The sequence below is a fragment of the Bos javanicus genome, chromosome 28, assembly GCF_032452875.1.
Source record: "Bos javanicus breed banteng chromosome 28, ARS-OSU_banteng_1.0, whole genome shotgun sequence".
NCBI classification, from domain to species: Eukaryota; Metazoa; Chordata; class Mammalia; order Artiodactyla; family Bovidae; genus Bos; species Bos javanicus.
In genome coordinates, this window is record NC_083895.1 from 42,594,400 (window position 1) to 42,607,914 (window position 13,515).

Here is a 13,515-nt window from a genome sequence, read left to right on the forward strand (position 1 = left end):
AGCTGGCCAGTGATGGACACATAACGTGAAACAGAGATGAGTTTGTGTTGCTTAAGCCACTAAGGCTTGGAGACTGTTTGTTACCACAGCATAACTCAGGCTACCCTGATTGATACCAAGGGAACCACAGAGCAAAACCAAAGGGCAGGAACAAACAGGCACCTCCCTGGGTCAAGTCTAAAAAGATTCATATCTGGGATCGGTCTGGGTTAGAAACAGTATGGGAACCAACAGTACAGACTCAATGTTCCAGTTTTTAGGCGAAAGCATTTTCCAGGTAGTGAAAAGGCCGAGTAAAGGGAGAAGATGGCTGATACAGGAGACAAAGCTAGGGGCCTTTAGACCTGGCAACTCCAAGAATCTGGAAAGAGGCTGTCTGCCTTTGCAAGATATGGCTTTGAGTGTTCAGGGGCATCCTTAGCTGTCTTCCAAGAAAAGTCTAGAGGAATGACCCCCACATATTGCTCTAGACAGGAAGACTGTCAACCAGGAATGGGAACAGTAGCAGCTTGTACGCAGCACAAGCAGAAGTGTCTCACTAGAGCCCACAGCCTTTGACCCACACGCCTGATATCGGACGCCTATCTGTTCAGTACAAAGAGTGAGTCCATCTTCCCCACTTAGGGGCAAGGCCATGGCATAGTATCCACAGGAATACTAAAAAGGATGGTGAAGGACAGGAAAGCCTGGTGTGCTGCAGTCCACGGGGTCACAAAGAGTAGGATATGACTGAGCGACTGAACAACAACAACAACCCATTAGATACGAGGCTGTGGGTAAGGCAGGAGCACAGTCTATAAAGGGACTGTGTGTGTGTGTTTAGACATATAAGAGGAACCCTAGGACGAAAGACAGCTCTGAACCTAGCAGTTCAGCTGAATGAAGATAGTAGTTATTCTTTTACACAGATACAGGCTTGTGAGAAATCCAGAGAGGGGACTAGTGAGAGGGGTTTAGTGAGCAGCCATCAGCACCCACAGCCAGCACCTTCTGACCTGAAGCATCGCGGGCAGGAGTAAGCTGAGGATGTCAGTAAGCGAGACTGACCTTGGCAGGGACCCCACATGTGCTCCAGGCGAGCCGGGTGGAGGGTGGGGAGAGGAGGGGCATTGGAAGAGCCTGGCCTGGAAGAAATGGAGGTCATGGGCCTGCACGGTGGCACAGCCTTGCAGTCTGGCTATTCACAAAACAGACTCCTCTAGGAACCTTAGACGTGAGCAGCTTGCAGGGAGGGAAGTTGTCGTCTCACTGGAGAGCACAGGGGGGTCTACAGAGGCCTGCAGGCTTACAGTGTGCCACCTCCAGAGCGAAGATGACAGACAGGGAAACATGGCCACATGCTCCAAGTAGAAAGAGGATGCCACCCAGCATGCAGGCATGCAGCCAGCCGTGCAGAAGAGAGGGAAGGGTCATGAAGGGCAGTGTCTACGATAGGCACCCCCAAGGTGTACCAACGTGGTAGCAGAAAAAAAGGGCCCACAAAGACATCCACATCCTAACCCCGGGAACAGTGAATATGCTAGACGTGGACGTGTCAGTCACTCAGTCGTGTCCGACTCTGCGCACCCCGTGGACTGTAGCCCACCAGGCTCCTCTGTCCACGGAATTTCTCAGGCAAGAATACTGGAGTGGGTTGCCATTTCCTTCTCCAGGGAAGAGAAGGAAAGTTCCCAACCCAGGAACTGAACGCAGGTGTCCTGCATTGCAGGCGGATTCTTCACCATCTGAGCCATGGTAAAAGAGAATCCAGGTTGCAGTGGAATTAAGGGTGTTAATCAACTGACTTGAAGATAGAGAGATAGGCTTGGCTTATCCCCGTGGGCCCAATGCCATCACAAGGGTCCTGGGAGGAAGGAGATAGAAGAATCAGAGAGGAGATGCGAGGACAGAAGTGACTCCTTGTGAGAAGGACCGTACCCACCACTGCTGGCTTTGAAGCTGAAGGAAGGCAGCCAGGGGCTGAGGAAGACGAGCAGCCCCGGGAAGCCGAAAAGGCAAGAAAGTGCATTCTCTCCTAGAGTCTCCAGGAGGAATCAGTGCTGCAAACACCTTGATATTAACCCAGTGAGACCCATGTCAGGCTTCTGATCTGCAGAACTGTAAGATAATATATTTCTGTTTTTAACCAGCAAAGTTATGGTAAAATTTGTTTCTGCACCAAGAGAAAAATTATGCCGCTGAGTGGATGGGAATTATGGCAGTGGGCCTGCAAGCATCTTCAATGACACCAACATCAAACTCAGGGAGACGCTGACAGCGTCTCCCAGGCAGGGACCAATAACACCATTCCCAGGGAGAACAGTGGGTCTGCCAGCAGGAGCTGCAGAAATACAGCCTCAACAGGACCTGAAGGGAAGTCAAGGAAGACAACAGAGGCATCAAATACAGGGAGCCCAGCCTGGCACTCCGTGATGACCTAGAGGGGTGCAAAGGTGGGGAGGGAGGTTCAGGAGGAAGGGGGTATATATCACTATGATTGATGTATGGCAGAGACCACCACAACATTGTGAAGAAATTATCCTCCAATAAAAAATTTTTTTAATAAATAAAGAAAAACAACAACAAAAGTTCAGTTAGGGAGACCACCTAGCAGCTGTCACAGAGCGCTAGGGGCAGAGTGACCACCTAGGAATGACCAGTATACTATGAGCAAGCCCATCAGGTGGACACCACAGAGCTCACTGCGCTTTACTTTCATTTTACTTCATTGCTTCCTTGTTGTATTCTGTGAGCACCAAGCTATACTTGGGTGATTTTTACCCTGTCTTCCTAAAACACTTCCGTGCTTATTGTAACTAAAAGGAATATTGCCTCACATATATTCCTTTTTCCTTCCTCTTCCCTAAATTGTTATCTTTCCACTCTATGACAGATATATCTACAGCATAGCCAATAACTCAAGTCTTTTACTTACAGTAAAAGATAATACCGTGAACAGAGAAGACTCGTGTTCAGCCAGTTCTTTTATGCATTTATATAATCTTCTCCTTGAGCAGGCACTTTAAAGCAATATGAAATTTTTTAATTTAACAAATTAGTGTCTCCTCTAGTATCTAGAAGACAAATTTTCACACTTATTGTTAATATGGACTTCGCCAACTGAATCTAAGATACTACCTTTTAGGGATTTAAATATCAATTCTGTGTTATCACTTGCTAAATCCTCAACAAATGCATATTTTATTAAAAATGATCCAGTCTTTCACATAAACTGACCAACTGCTTCAAAAGGTAGCCTGTAAGAAGCCTGCACAAAATCAACCTGAAGAAATTGCAGGTATAAACCTTAGGACCCACAAGTCAAAGCAGAGTTCCTTATTTTCTTCAATTAAATACTTAAGCATATCTCAACATAAATGCTTCCATTTTTAAAAAAATATTGGTCATTTTGGATATTTTAAAATATATGCAGACAGTAAGAGGAATGTTTATAAACAGTTCACATGATTTCAGAAAAAGTCACTGATATGTTAAACAAAAAAACAAACAAAATATACAACTGAACAGAATGGGAGCTCTCAGCACTTACGAAAGTCAGTGGGTGAAAAAAAGACTAGAAGGAAAGAACACTGGTAGGCTTCTGAACGATTTTGTTCTGTCTCTTGATGCTTTCCTGCACCTTCCACACATTTTATATAATGAGCATGCGTTGCCCTTTTCCTTTTCCACATTTTTAAATTAATTCATGCTCATTGTAGCAAGGCATCTCTTTTATAATCAGGAAAAAGAAAGTTAAGCAAAAAGCTGAAAATGAAAAGGTCAGTTAGGGTCCGCTCTCAAGGAATTCACTAGCTTAAGCAATGATGCAGCTGAAAATACCAACAGCCTGAAGAGATGCTAGACGCACTCACAGTTGGTCAAGGAACAGACAGGGAATTCATGTTTACTGAACACCTACTGCAGGTCTTTTGCAGACAATTCATACATGTCTCATCTCATTAATCCTCACAATAAACGCAGGAGGACCCCTTTCAGCAGACATGTGAACAGATTTAGAATAAGGCCAGGCCTCCCCCAATATCACACTGCACACGAGACAAGCAAGATTTGAAGCCAGTTTCTTGGGCCCCAGAGACTAAGCTCTTATCAGACCACAATCATTTCAATCCCAAATCCACCATGGGGATGGGGGGGTAGGTGGTCATGGGGAGCTCATCCAGTCCATGATGAAGACTGAACCCCAGTCTGCCTTGGCCACTCCCAGCCAACAAGTCTTTTCCTTTCCCATCCAAGCTGTATCTACCACCCATGTCCTGGGACTGTGACTGTCCAAGTCCACAAGAGAGATATCCATCAACCAGGGCCCAGCCATGGGATGGACAACATCCCATAGAGCACAGAAGGAAGGACCCAGTGAGCTGAGCATCTGCCCTACCAAGCCTCAGGCCAGGGAGGAAGAGCCTCTGCACTCTGCTCGGGCACTCCTGAGGCTGTTGAGGGGCCCAATCCTCCCATCCCTGATAGCATCCCAGAGCTTCAAAAGGTCAGGGATAACAATGTGAATTTCTGCCCCTGCCGCTTATCAGTAGAAAGCATGCCAATTTTAACCAGCACATGCCCTCTGGGCAGAGGGTGGTCTGTCCAACACCACCTTGTCAGTATTCCTCTACCTGGACAACTGTCCGGCATCAGTATCTAATTCTCTGGTTCTGGATGTGCACACACCCTCACTCACACCCGAGACTGTGTCAGAGCCTGAAACATTTTTCCAGTTATAAAAACAGAGAAACTAAGACCCAGATAAGGCCCCTGGTGGAGCCCTGTGTCTCCAGAACAAAGATGCATTAAGGCTTGAAGGCTGAACGGCCCAGAGTTGTGTGATCTGACTTGTACTGCGTTACTCAACTTGTTTGGTTAGTTGACAAGAGTTAGAAATCAGATTTTACATTAAAGTACAGATTTGAAGCTCCTCTTTAAAAACAAATAAATAAATCAGCACATTTATAACACCGGGATTTCATTCCCAAATGGTAAAATCAGGTGAAGTTGTAGAACAACTTCCTTTTGATAGAGATGACCTCTCCAGACCCCACACTCCAGGTCCCTCTGGGCCCAGCGCCCAGTTCACCCACGTGTTACCTGTCAGAGTCAGTAACCCTGGGCAAGAGCATTATCTTCAGTCTTTGGGGACTTGCTGCTGGAGTGGGGAGGGCGGCCAATGGGCATCATCTGGAGCAAAATGAATGAACCTGAAATACTCAGTACAGTAGAGGGCAAGTCAACAGAAACGAGATACGTCGACAGAGAAGGTGGCAGAGCCAAACTGCCACAAAAACGTAAGTAGCATCCCCATTGCGCTGTGAGTTCCCTGGGGCAGGCGTCTCCCAGCTGTGTCCTCAGCTCCCGAGCACAAAGGATGAACGTCCACAAAGACAAGAGCATGGGGAGTGTGCAAAGGGAGCATGAGGCACTGTGAAAATCACGGCAAGTAACTGGAAAAGCCTCTGTCACCAGAAATCCTTACCCGAGTTAGGGTCATTCCTGCCTCCAGAGGTCCCACCTTCCCCTGGCTAGAGCCCACCACAAGAAGATGCAACAGTTGCAATAAGAGTGCAAAGAAGCCTAAGGGCAGGACATGCAGGGGCAGGTCCTGAGGGTAGAGCATGATCAGACAGCAAAGAAGGTTGGGTTCCACCTCCTGTACCTCAGTGGACACCAGACACCGGCCAGGGCTGGGAAAACCAGCTCTCGTGATAGGCAACCAGCCTCACCCCAACTCAACCACCACCTCCAAAACACATTCAGACCTGCAGGTTTTACAACTACCCAAAGACATCCTTGGACCTTCAGGTCCCAGAGCTGGGCCTTCTCCCTCCTCTGCAAGAACAGGAGACTCCCCAAAACCTCTTTCCATCACAACGTTCTGAACCCAGAGCACAGCCTCCAGAGTTAGCCTACCCTTGGAGAAGACTAGCAGCCAACACACAGCCTCAAGCAGGAAGAGGTCTCTGGGTCTAAGGGGTTGGGGGTAGGGAGATGGGGACACGAAAAACTTGCCTGGAGCCTCGGGCCAGCCTACCTCCTCCCTACGCCCACTGTGATGCTTGTTCGTCCTGGGAGGAATCCCCACACCCTGTGCCACCAGCTGTTCCCTATGTCTTCAGTATGGGCAAGGGCCTCAGAGCCAAACCCATGGCTATAAGGAACTATGAGAACCCATGGATATGGGGGCACATGAGAGGAAAGGGGCCCGAAGACAGGCAGATATCGGGGCAGAGAAAGCCTTAGTCCCTCATGAGGAAGCAGGCATCATGGGAGAGAAACCCGAGTCCCCGAAGCCAGGCTCAAGCCAGGGGGGAGGGGGGTGAACGAGAGAGGAAGGAAATGCAGCCCTCTCGCCTCGCTCAGTCGCGCACTTGTTGCCCCTGCCTGCGGGCAGAGTCTGCGGACCAAGGTGGCCCAGGCGCCGGCTAGGATTTCCCCGCAGCCTGGCCTGGCCCAACTCCGCTCCTTTCCTGGTCAAACAGCGCCCACCTCCGGCCCAGGCGGCTATGCCTCCGCCCACGGCAGGGACCGCAAGTGAGAGCCGCTGCTCCAAACCGGGAGGAGGAGAGTGCCCGAGAAACGCGAGCCGAAGCACTGAGGGGAGCGAGATGCTGCGCGTCCCGGGATGCGCTCGGGAGAGAGGAGAGCACTGGCTTGGGCACAGACGCTCCTCCTCCTCGGCAGCTAAGAAGACACCGGCCCATCCAGGTCAGAGGAGGTGCACCAACACAGGTACCCTGATCGCAGACACGCCCACCCACACTCTAACAACAAAGACGGCCCCCAGCCACACACGCCTGCGCGGCCAGCACCGGGCGCACACACGCGCCCACCCAGCTGGAAAGGAGCCGCACACGCCCGCGACACGCCCCGCAAGGAGCCCGGCTCGCTGTTCACACGCTCTCGGCTCCAGCCCCGCGGCGCAGGGCACTCCCCGATGCACAGCTTTGGTGGGCTGGGGAGGGAGCGCGCACCGTGCTTGCGGCCCAACCCTTGGCAACCCAGCAGGTCTCCAGTACCGCGCCCGAGGCAGGCCCGGCCCTGTTAGCCCTGGGTACCTCGGCCGGCCACTCACCTTCCTGCACAGCCTGGAACGGATTGTTGGCCTCGATGACCTTGATGGAGTAAGTGATCTTCTCGCTCTGCAGGATGTCATCGTTGAGGCTTAGGTCCGATACAGCCAGCTGGAACACCCTGTCGTCCTTGGCCGCGTTCTCCTCGAAGATGGCACCTAGAGGAGAAGAGGGGTCAACACCAGGCCTAGAGATGGGCTCTCCTTTTCCACCCCCTCCCATCACCGCGCTGGCAGGACTGCACGCTGCCCGGTGGTGGGAGTTCTGGGCTGGGGTTTCAGCCTGATAGGATAGTTTAGAGGTGGGCCTCCGCCCCCCGACACAAAAATACACCACCCCAAATATACCAACATAGTCCACATGAGTTACATATGCACGTGGTCCATGCAGCCACCAGGTCACACGAGTGTCTCACAACCAAGCTACCTCATATACCAACCATGCCCCACATAATGGGCTAAGCCAAGCTGGTGTGACCTCGGGCACCTAAATGCCCTGCCTAAATGGTCCCACGAGTCCTATCCCAGGAGCCAGAAAGTCCCCTTGCAACCCCAATCCCAAAATGGAAAGATGACTTCCTTCTGCCCTACGCAACCCCCTTCCGTAGGGGCTAAGCAAACAGGTCCCCAGTGGTTTTCCTGGGCTGGGGGCTTCTTTCTGCAGGAGCCTTTGATGAACGTTGGCAGGCAGAGAGGGACTACTGAGTCCCGCCTGACTCCCTGGGCTCTGCCTCCTGCTTTCCATCCCTCACCTGATAGGAGAATGTCCCTAGACCCTTTGCCTTCTAACCCAGAAGCTGAGGAGCCCAGAAGGAGCCGCTCTTGAACGGGCCTTCTAGAACCATGAACAGCTCCTCCGGAGCAGCCTCCCGCTGGCCTTTGCGCTCTTTGCACTGCCTTGGCGGACTCTCCGCGCTTGACACCGAGATCGGTCGGACTCGCCTGAGCCTGGCCCTGCAGCCTGGAAAAGTCAGAGTCCAACCCCCTTGCCAAGCCCTAAGAGTCACCACAGTCCCAGAGCTGGGCCCAGTGATCCCCGAACTGGGGGCTGGGCAGGAGGAGGGAGGTCCCGTTCCATGCTACACCCAGAGCCGCAATGCTGACCGCAAGACCCAAGCCCCACCACCACCTCCACCCACAACTGGGAAGCAGGTCTTGTCCCGGCGCCTGCCAGGGATTGCAGCGTTCCAAGGCCAGGCCTAGTCCCTGATCACCCATCACCGTCCCATCACCCCTGCCTTCTCACACCTCCCAACCCCCCAGCCTCTCTCGGCTCGCTGGTCTTCCCCAACTTCCGGAAAGACGACTGCCGACGGGCTCCCCAAAAACAACCGCTGCCAGTACCCCAATCCGGCCCAACTTCCTGGGATTTCACCCCTGCTGCTACCAACTCCCACACACTCCCCGCCGGCGCGCCCCGTCCTCCTCTCCATCTCGTCTTCTCTCCTCTCCGGGTTCTCTCCCTCCATCGGTCTCTTGCCGCTCAGCGCGCACGCACACACAGTCCGCACACACACACCGCGGCCCAGGCTTCTTCCCTGACTCCCACTGCCCAAACCATCTGCCGGCCCCCAAGACTTGGGCCGTAAGAAACTCTGAGACTGTCCAGCTTTGGGCTGCCGTCGCCACAACCATACACACACACACACACACACACACACACACACACACACACTGAGAAATACACAGACACACACCAGGGAAACAGACAGACACTGTGTCCACTCTAACAGGCTGATAAATCGTGCACGCATCAACATAGGCTCCGATGGCCCCACACACCCCGACGCCCCCTCGCAGTGACACCAACACGGTGCCACGGGCGCACACACAGAAACACACGCTGACAACACCCACCCACCCACATTCACGCACGGTTCCGGTCGGGCCTCTTCGATCCTGCGCTACCAACTTGGCGAGACCCCGGGCCCTGCCCGCCCCCTGCCCTCGCTGCTCCGAGCTGCACCTAAGGGCTGGCCCTACCCCGCCGACCGCCCCGCCGGGGACGCGGGGCTGAACCTGCGTCCAGCCCTGGGTTCCCCGCAGCCGCGGCCCTAAGTGTCGGCAGAGGCCGCGGGGCCCCGCGGGGGGATCGGAGCCCCGGGAGTAGCAGGAGCCCGCGGGAGCGCGGCGCGGCCCGTGCACAGCTCCTCCGCGGGGCGGCGCGGCCCTTCGGGGGAGCACCGCCCGCCGAGCCCCTCGGCCCAGGGAACAGCCAAGTTTGGACGCCGCGCACCCCCCGCGCCGCTAGGGCCCCCGCCCAACCTCGGCCCCGAGCCCGCCGCGCTCACCGATGTGGATGATGGAGTCGGCCCGCACCGACACGCACTGGCATATCCAGGGGAGAAGCCACAGCGTCAGCGCTTCCATGTCCCCCGGGCGCGCGGCTCATCCGCCCGGGCCCGGGGCGAGGCCGAGGGCAGCGCGGAGCGGGGAGGCGCCGGTCGGGGTGCAGTCCCGGGCCGCTCCCCGGGAAAGCCGAGCCCGCCCGTGCGTCTTCCCCCGCGCGCCCGCCCCTGCGCCCTGAGCCCGCCCCAGCCCAGCCCAGCCCAGCCCGGCGCGGTCGGGCTCCCGCTCCGGCTCTGGTGGTGGCTGCGGCGGCGCTGGCAACCCGAGCCCAGGCCGGCGCGGCGGGGGCGGCCCGCGGCGGCGGCGGCGCTCCCCGCGGCTCGGGAGGATTCGGAGGCGGCGGAGGCGGCGGCGGCGGCAGCCGGGCCGGCGCGGCGGCTCCGGGATCACTGTGTGTCTGAGCCCCGGCGAGGAGCGAACTGCGGAGGACGCCCCCTCCCCTCCCCCTCCCCTCGACTCCGCTCCCCCTCCCCTCCCTCCCCGCCTCCCTCCCCTCCGCCCTCCTCTGGACCACGTGACTGCGGAGCCTCTGCCTCGCCGCGCGGCGCTCTCCAGCTCGCGGCTCGGAGGGGGCGCCGGTTGCTCCGCGCTCCAGTCGGAGGGACGCTCGGAGGCCAGCAGGACGGTGGGACCGGCCGAGGCTGCGGCGCGCAGAGACTTGGTGGCTCTGGGCCGCATGACCCCCCCGTTCGCCAGGGACCAGAGAATGGAGAAGGGTCGGCCTCCGACTGCCCTCGGGGATCCCTGGAGCCCCCTGGCCCCGGCTGACCTCAGCCGCCGAGCGTCTTGGGCCATGATCCACGGCCTGGGCAGACAGCCCCTCGTGGAGCCGGGCCGGGATAGCCCGGAGAAAGATCGGGCGAGGCGCTGAGCCAGCCACCGAGAGGCAAGGGGAGCCAAAGGGGACTTGCCGCAGCCGCGGGCTCGAACCTTAGCTGGCCCCACGGACCTTGGCGGGCGCCCATCCCCCGCCCTGCGGCCCGAGGCTCAGCCGGGAGTCGGGCAGGAGGCTCGGACTCTGAAGCCCAATTCATGGCCGGAAACCGGCGCATCCGTGACCGCGGCGCCTGGACGTGAGGAGCCTTTCAAGCGGCCGGCGTACTCAGACTCCGACTCTGCACGGAGCCTTTACGCGCGAGCCCGGGCGAAGAGCCCGCTCCTCGCGGCCAGCGCAGAGCCGGGTCGCTCCACCGCTCGCGGAATGCCTCCGGCTACCACCAGATAGAGCGTTATGCCGCTTGGGCTCCAGCCTGGGAGGGGGTGGCAAGCCTGACGCTGGCCACCCTCCCCCCCGCCTCCGCCCCCAAACAAGTTCCAGACAGACTGAGCTCCACGTGGCACACCCAAGATTTCAGGGAGACAGCTGAGCCTTCACGGACCCGGCTTCGGGAGGAAGCTCGGTCTGGGCGCGCCTGGCAGAGCCTAGAGCACGGGGCCACTTCTGCGGGCCCGGGAGCGCCCATTGGCCCTGTCGTTGGCCTAGCCCCAAGATCCCTGCCTTGCAGGGCCATGCGCAGGGCGTGAGGAATTCAGAGACTCAGCAACAGACCTTCCTGGAACTCCCCGCTCAAAGGAGGGACAGACACCTAAATAGATCATTATAAGATGCGGCAAGGACCCTGAATAAGCTATGTATGCAAAGGCGCATTCTGGGCTGTGACCCAGCCTGAGAGGAAAAGCCAGGGGATGGCTTCCTGGAGGAGGTGACAGTTTTAAAGGTTGAGTGGGGTTACCAAGGGAGAAGGAAGGGAGGCTTCCAGGCATTGAATGCTGGTTAGCGAGCCAAGTTAAAAGAAAAAGAATTTAGTGTGTGTGTGTGTGTGGGTGTCCCAAGCTGCCTGCCACAGAAGTCATTGGCAGAAGTCATTTAGTTCAGAAAGGTGGGGCGGGGCGGGAGGGGGAGGAGGTTGTGCAGAGGGGAAAGCCAAGGCAGGCTTGGAGACAGTGAGGCAGCCCTGACAGTGGTTGGTGGGGCTGCAGGGGCAGCCTCCAGAGAGAAGAAGCTGGGTTGAAGAAACAGCAAGGAACCACAGAGGCTGGCAGGGTGACTTCCAAGATGAGGAGACCATGGGCAAGAGGGAAGCAATGGCCATGCCTGCAGGACGCTGGGCTGTCCAGCTGGGTGGGGTGCCCACAAGGTACTTCCTCAAGAAATCCATCTTGGGCTGGGGGTGGGGGGCGGCGGCGGGCGGGGCTTGAATTGTAAAACACACCCCTCCCAGGCTCTACAAACCCCCATGCCTCCATTCTCATTCCCTGGCTGAAAAGTTAGAGGGAGAAGGGAAATAAAGAATGGGTTTTATTATTTGACAGTTTGGTTCCTATGGAGACTGTCACAACCTCAGAAGGATGGTGGTATGTTTACCCTGTTGGGGCTCAAACCTGAGGTGAAAAGCCACGGGGTCAGGGATCCCCAAATACACTTGTTGGTTAGTATGTTAGTAAAGCAGGCCCCAGTTGGAAGTTTTTCTTGATATTGGTTATGGTAAGTAGAGGTAGCATGCTTACAGTGAAACAGGTCTCAAGATCCCCTTCCAACCTATAAACACACTCAATTTGGGGGAGATTTCATCAGCTTCTAATTTTGATGATGAGGCCCCTCTAGTTTGGGGCCTGAGGGCTGTGACTCAGGTTGGCCTTGCCCTGGAAGCGCCTCTCCTGGGTACTGCCTTCCCTCCATTTCCCATAATGTGGGCTCCTTCACCATCCCACAAAGCTTATTTCCTATGCTCATCCTCTTATACTCCCAAGCTAAGCCAGTTTTCTGTACCAGACTGGAATGGCCTGGATATCCTTTGGCCAGGAAGGGTACTCTGCACAGGTCCCATTTCCACCAGAACTAGGGGGGTGGGGGTGCAGGCCCAGAGATTACTGGGGCCCCATGCCTGGAGGAGGGCATGGCAACCCACTCCAGTATTCTTGCCTGGAGAACCCCCATGGACAGAGAAGCCTGGCGGGTTACAGTCTATGAGGTCGCAAAGTCGGACATGACTGAGCAGTTAAGCACAGCACAGCACACGCTTGTTTACCTCTAGGCAAGAATATTTTAATGCTCTCAGCCACCTGAAGTTGGGATTACCAAATTCCAGGGACGTTTGCTTATTGGGGCTTTATCAGGTTCATCAAAACCTTAATTACTTATTGATCTTGGCCAGTCCAGTCCCTTTAAACCCTGTTAACCTCTGGGATTGCAAAGACTGCCTCTGCTAAGTCACGCTCCTAGGGAAGCAACTCCACCTGAGGAACAAGTACACTCCAACTCTAATCATCTTGCTGGAGAAGAGAGATCAGAAATCTCTGGGACATGATACAAACCCATTTCACAGAGGGGAAAACTGAGGCTTGGCAAAAGGAGTAACTTGCCCAAAGCACCAGTTTTTTCTGGACCCAGGACTAGTCCTCTTGGTTTCTTTCTCGCTAAACAAAGACATATTCACAGAAATTAAAACTGGGTCAATAAATCCTTCATTTGCACAGAGTTCAGCCAACACAGGTAATTGCTTTTTCTAAAGAGATCTTCAGTTTTACTAATTCTAACTATACGTATTTCCTGGAGAAGGGCATGGCAACCTACTCCAGTATTCTTGCCTGAAGAATCCCTGTGGACTGAGGAGCCCGGTGGGCTACAGTCCATAGAGTTGCAAAGAGTCAGACCTGACTGAAGCGACTGAGCACAACTGTCCTTATTTAGCCTTTACCATCTGCAGGCACTGTGCTCAGCACCCTACGTCTTTCTAGGAGATGATGGCCTCAGTGTACAGTTGGAAAGGAAGGTGCAAAGAGGTAAACTGGGCCCCCCAGGAATCCCAACTGGAACATCACTGGGAGCGAGTGGTTTGCCAACAAACCTGCAGATGAAGTGGCAAGACAAAAAGAATACGGTGACCTGCTAGGAAGTCTAATCATCGTTACTTAAGGCTTTGTCATTCCAGAAAGTGGAGCTCTGTCGTCTCGTTTCTCACTGTACTCAACAACTGGCTTAAGGAAGTACCAGCTGGAGTTCTGAGCCCACAGGAGTCTATTGCTCGGGCTCATTGCGTGGGGAGCTGTCTGCTCCATGTAGACCCACCACTGTTCAACCCCTGCAGAGCTGCCCACTCCCCAGGCAT

The 13,515-nt window shown here is 55.2% G+C and overlaps 1 protein-coding gene across 4 annotated transcripts in view; it reads right to left on the reverse strand.

The window, feature by feature from the left end:
* Positions 1-9,617, reverse strand: part of GRID1 (glutamate ionotropic receptor delta type subunit 1) — a 692,098-nt gene extending 682,481 nt beyond the window's left edge. For 2 of the 4 annotated variants that reach the window (XM_061405545.1, XM_061405544.1), the window contains exons 1-2: positions 9,349-9,576; positions 7,061-7,216 (exon numbers count right to left, since the gene is read on the reverse strand). In XM_061405545.1, the coding sequence (XP_061261529.1) occupies positions 7,061-7,216; positions 9,349-9,427 (235 nt within the window). In that variant the 5' untranslated portion in view covers positions 9,428-9,576. Of the gene's footprint in view, positions 1-7,060; positions 7,217-9,348 lie in introns of all 4 variants that reach the window. The other 2 variants (XM_061405546.1, XM_061405548.1) reach the window with 2 other exon arrangements.
* Between the last annotated feature and the right edge of the window lie 3,898 nt (positions 9,618-13,515).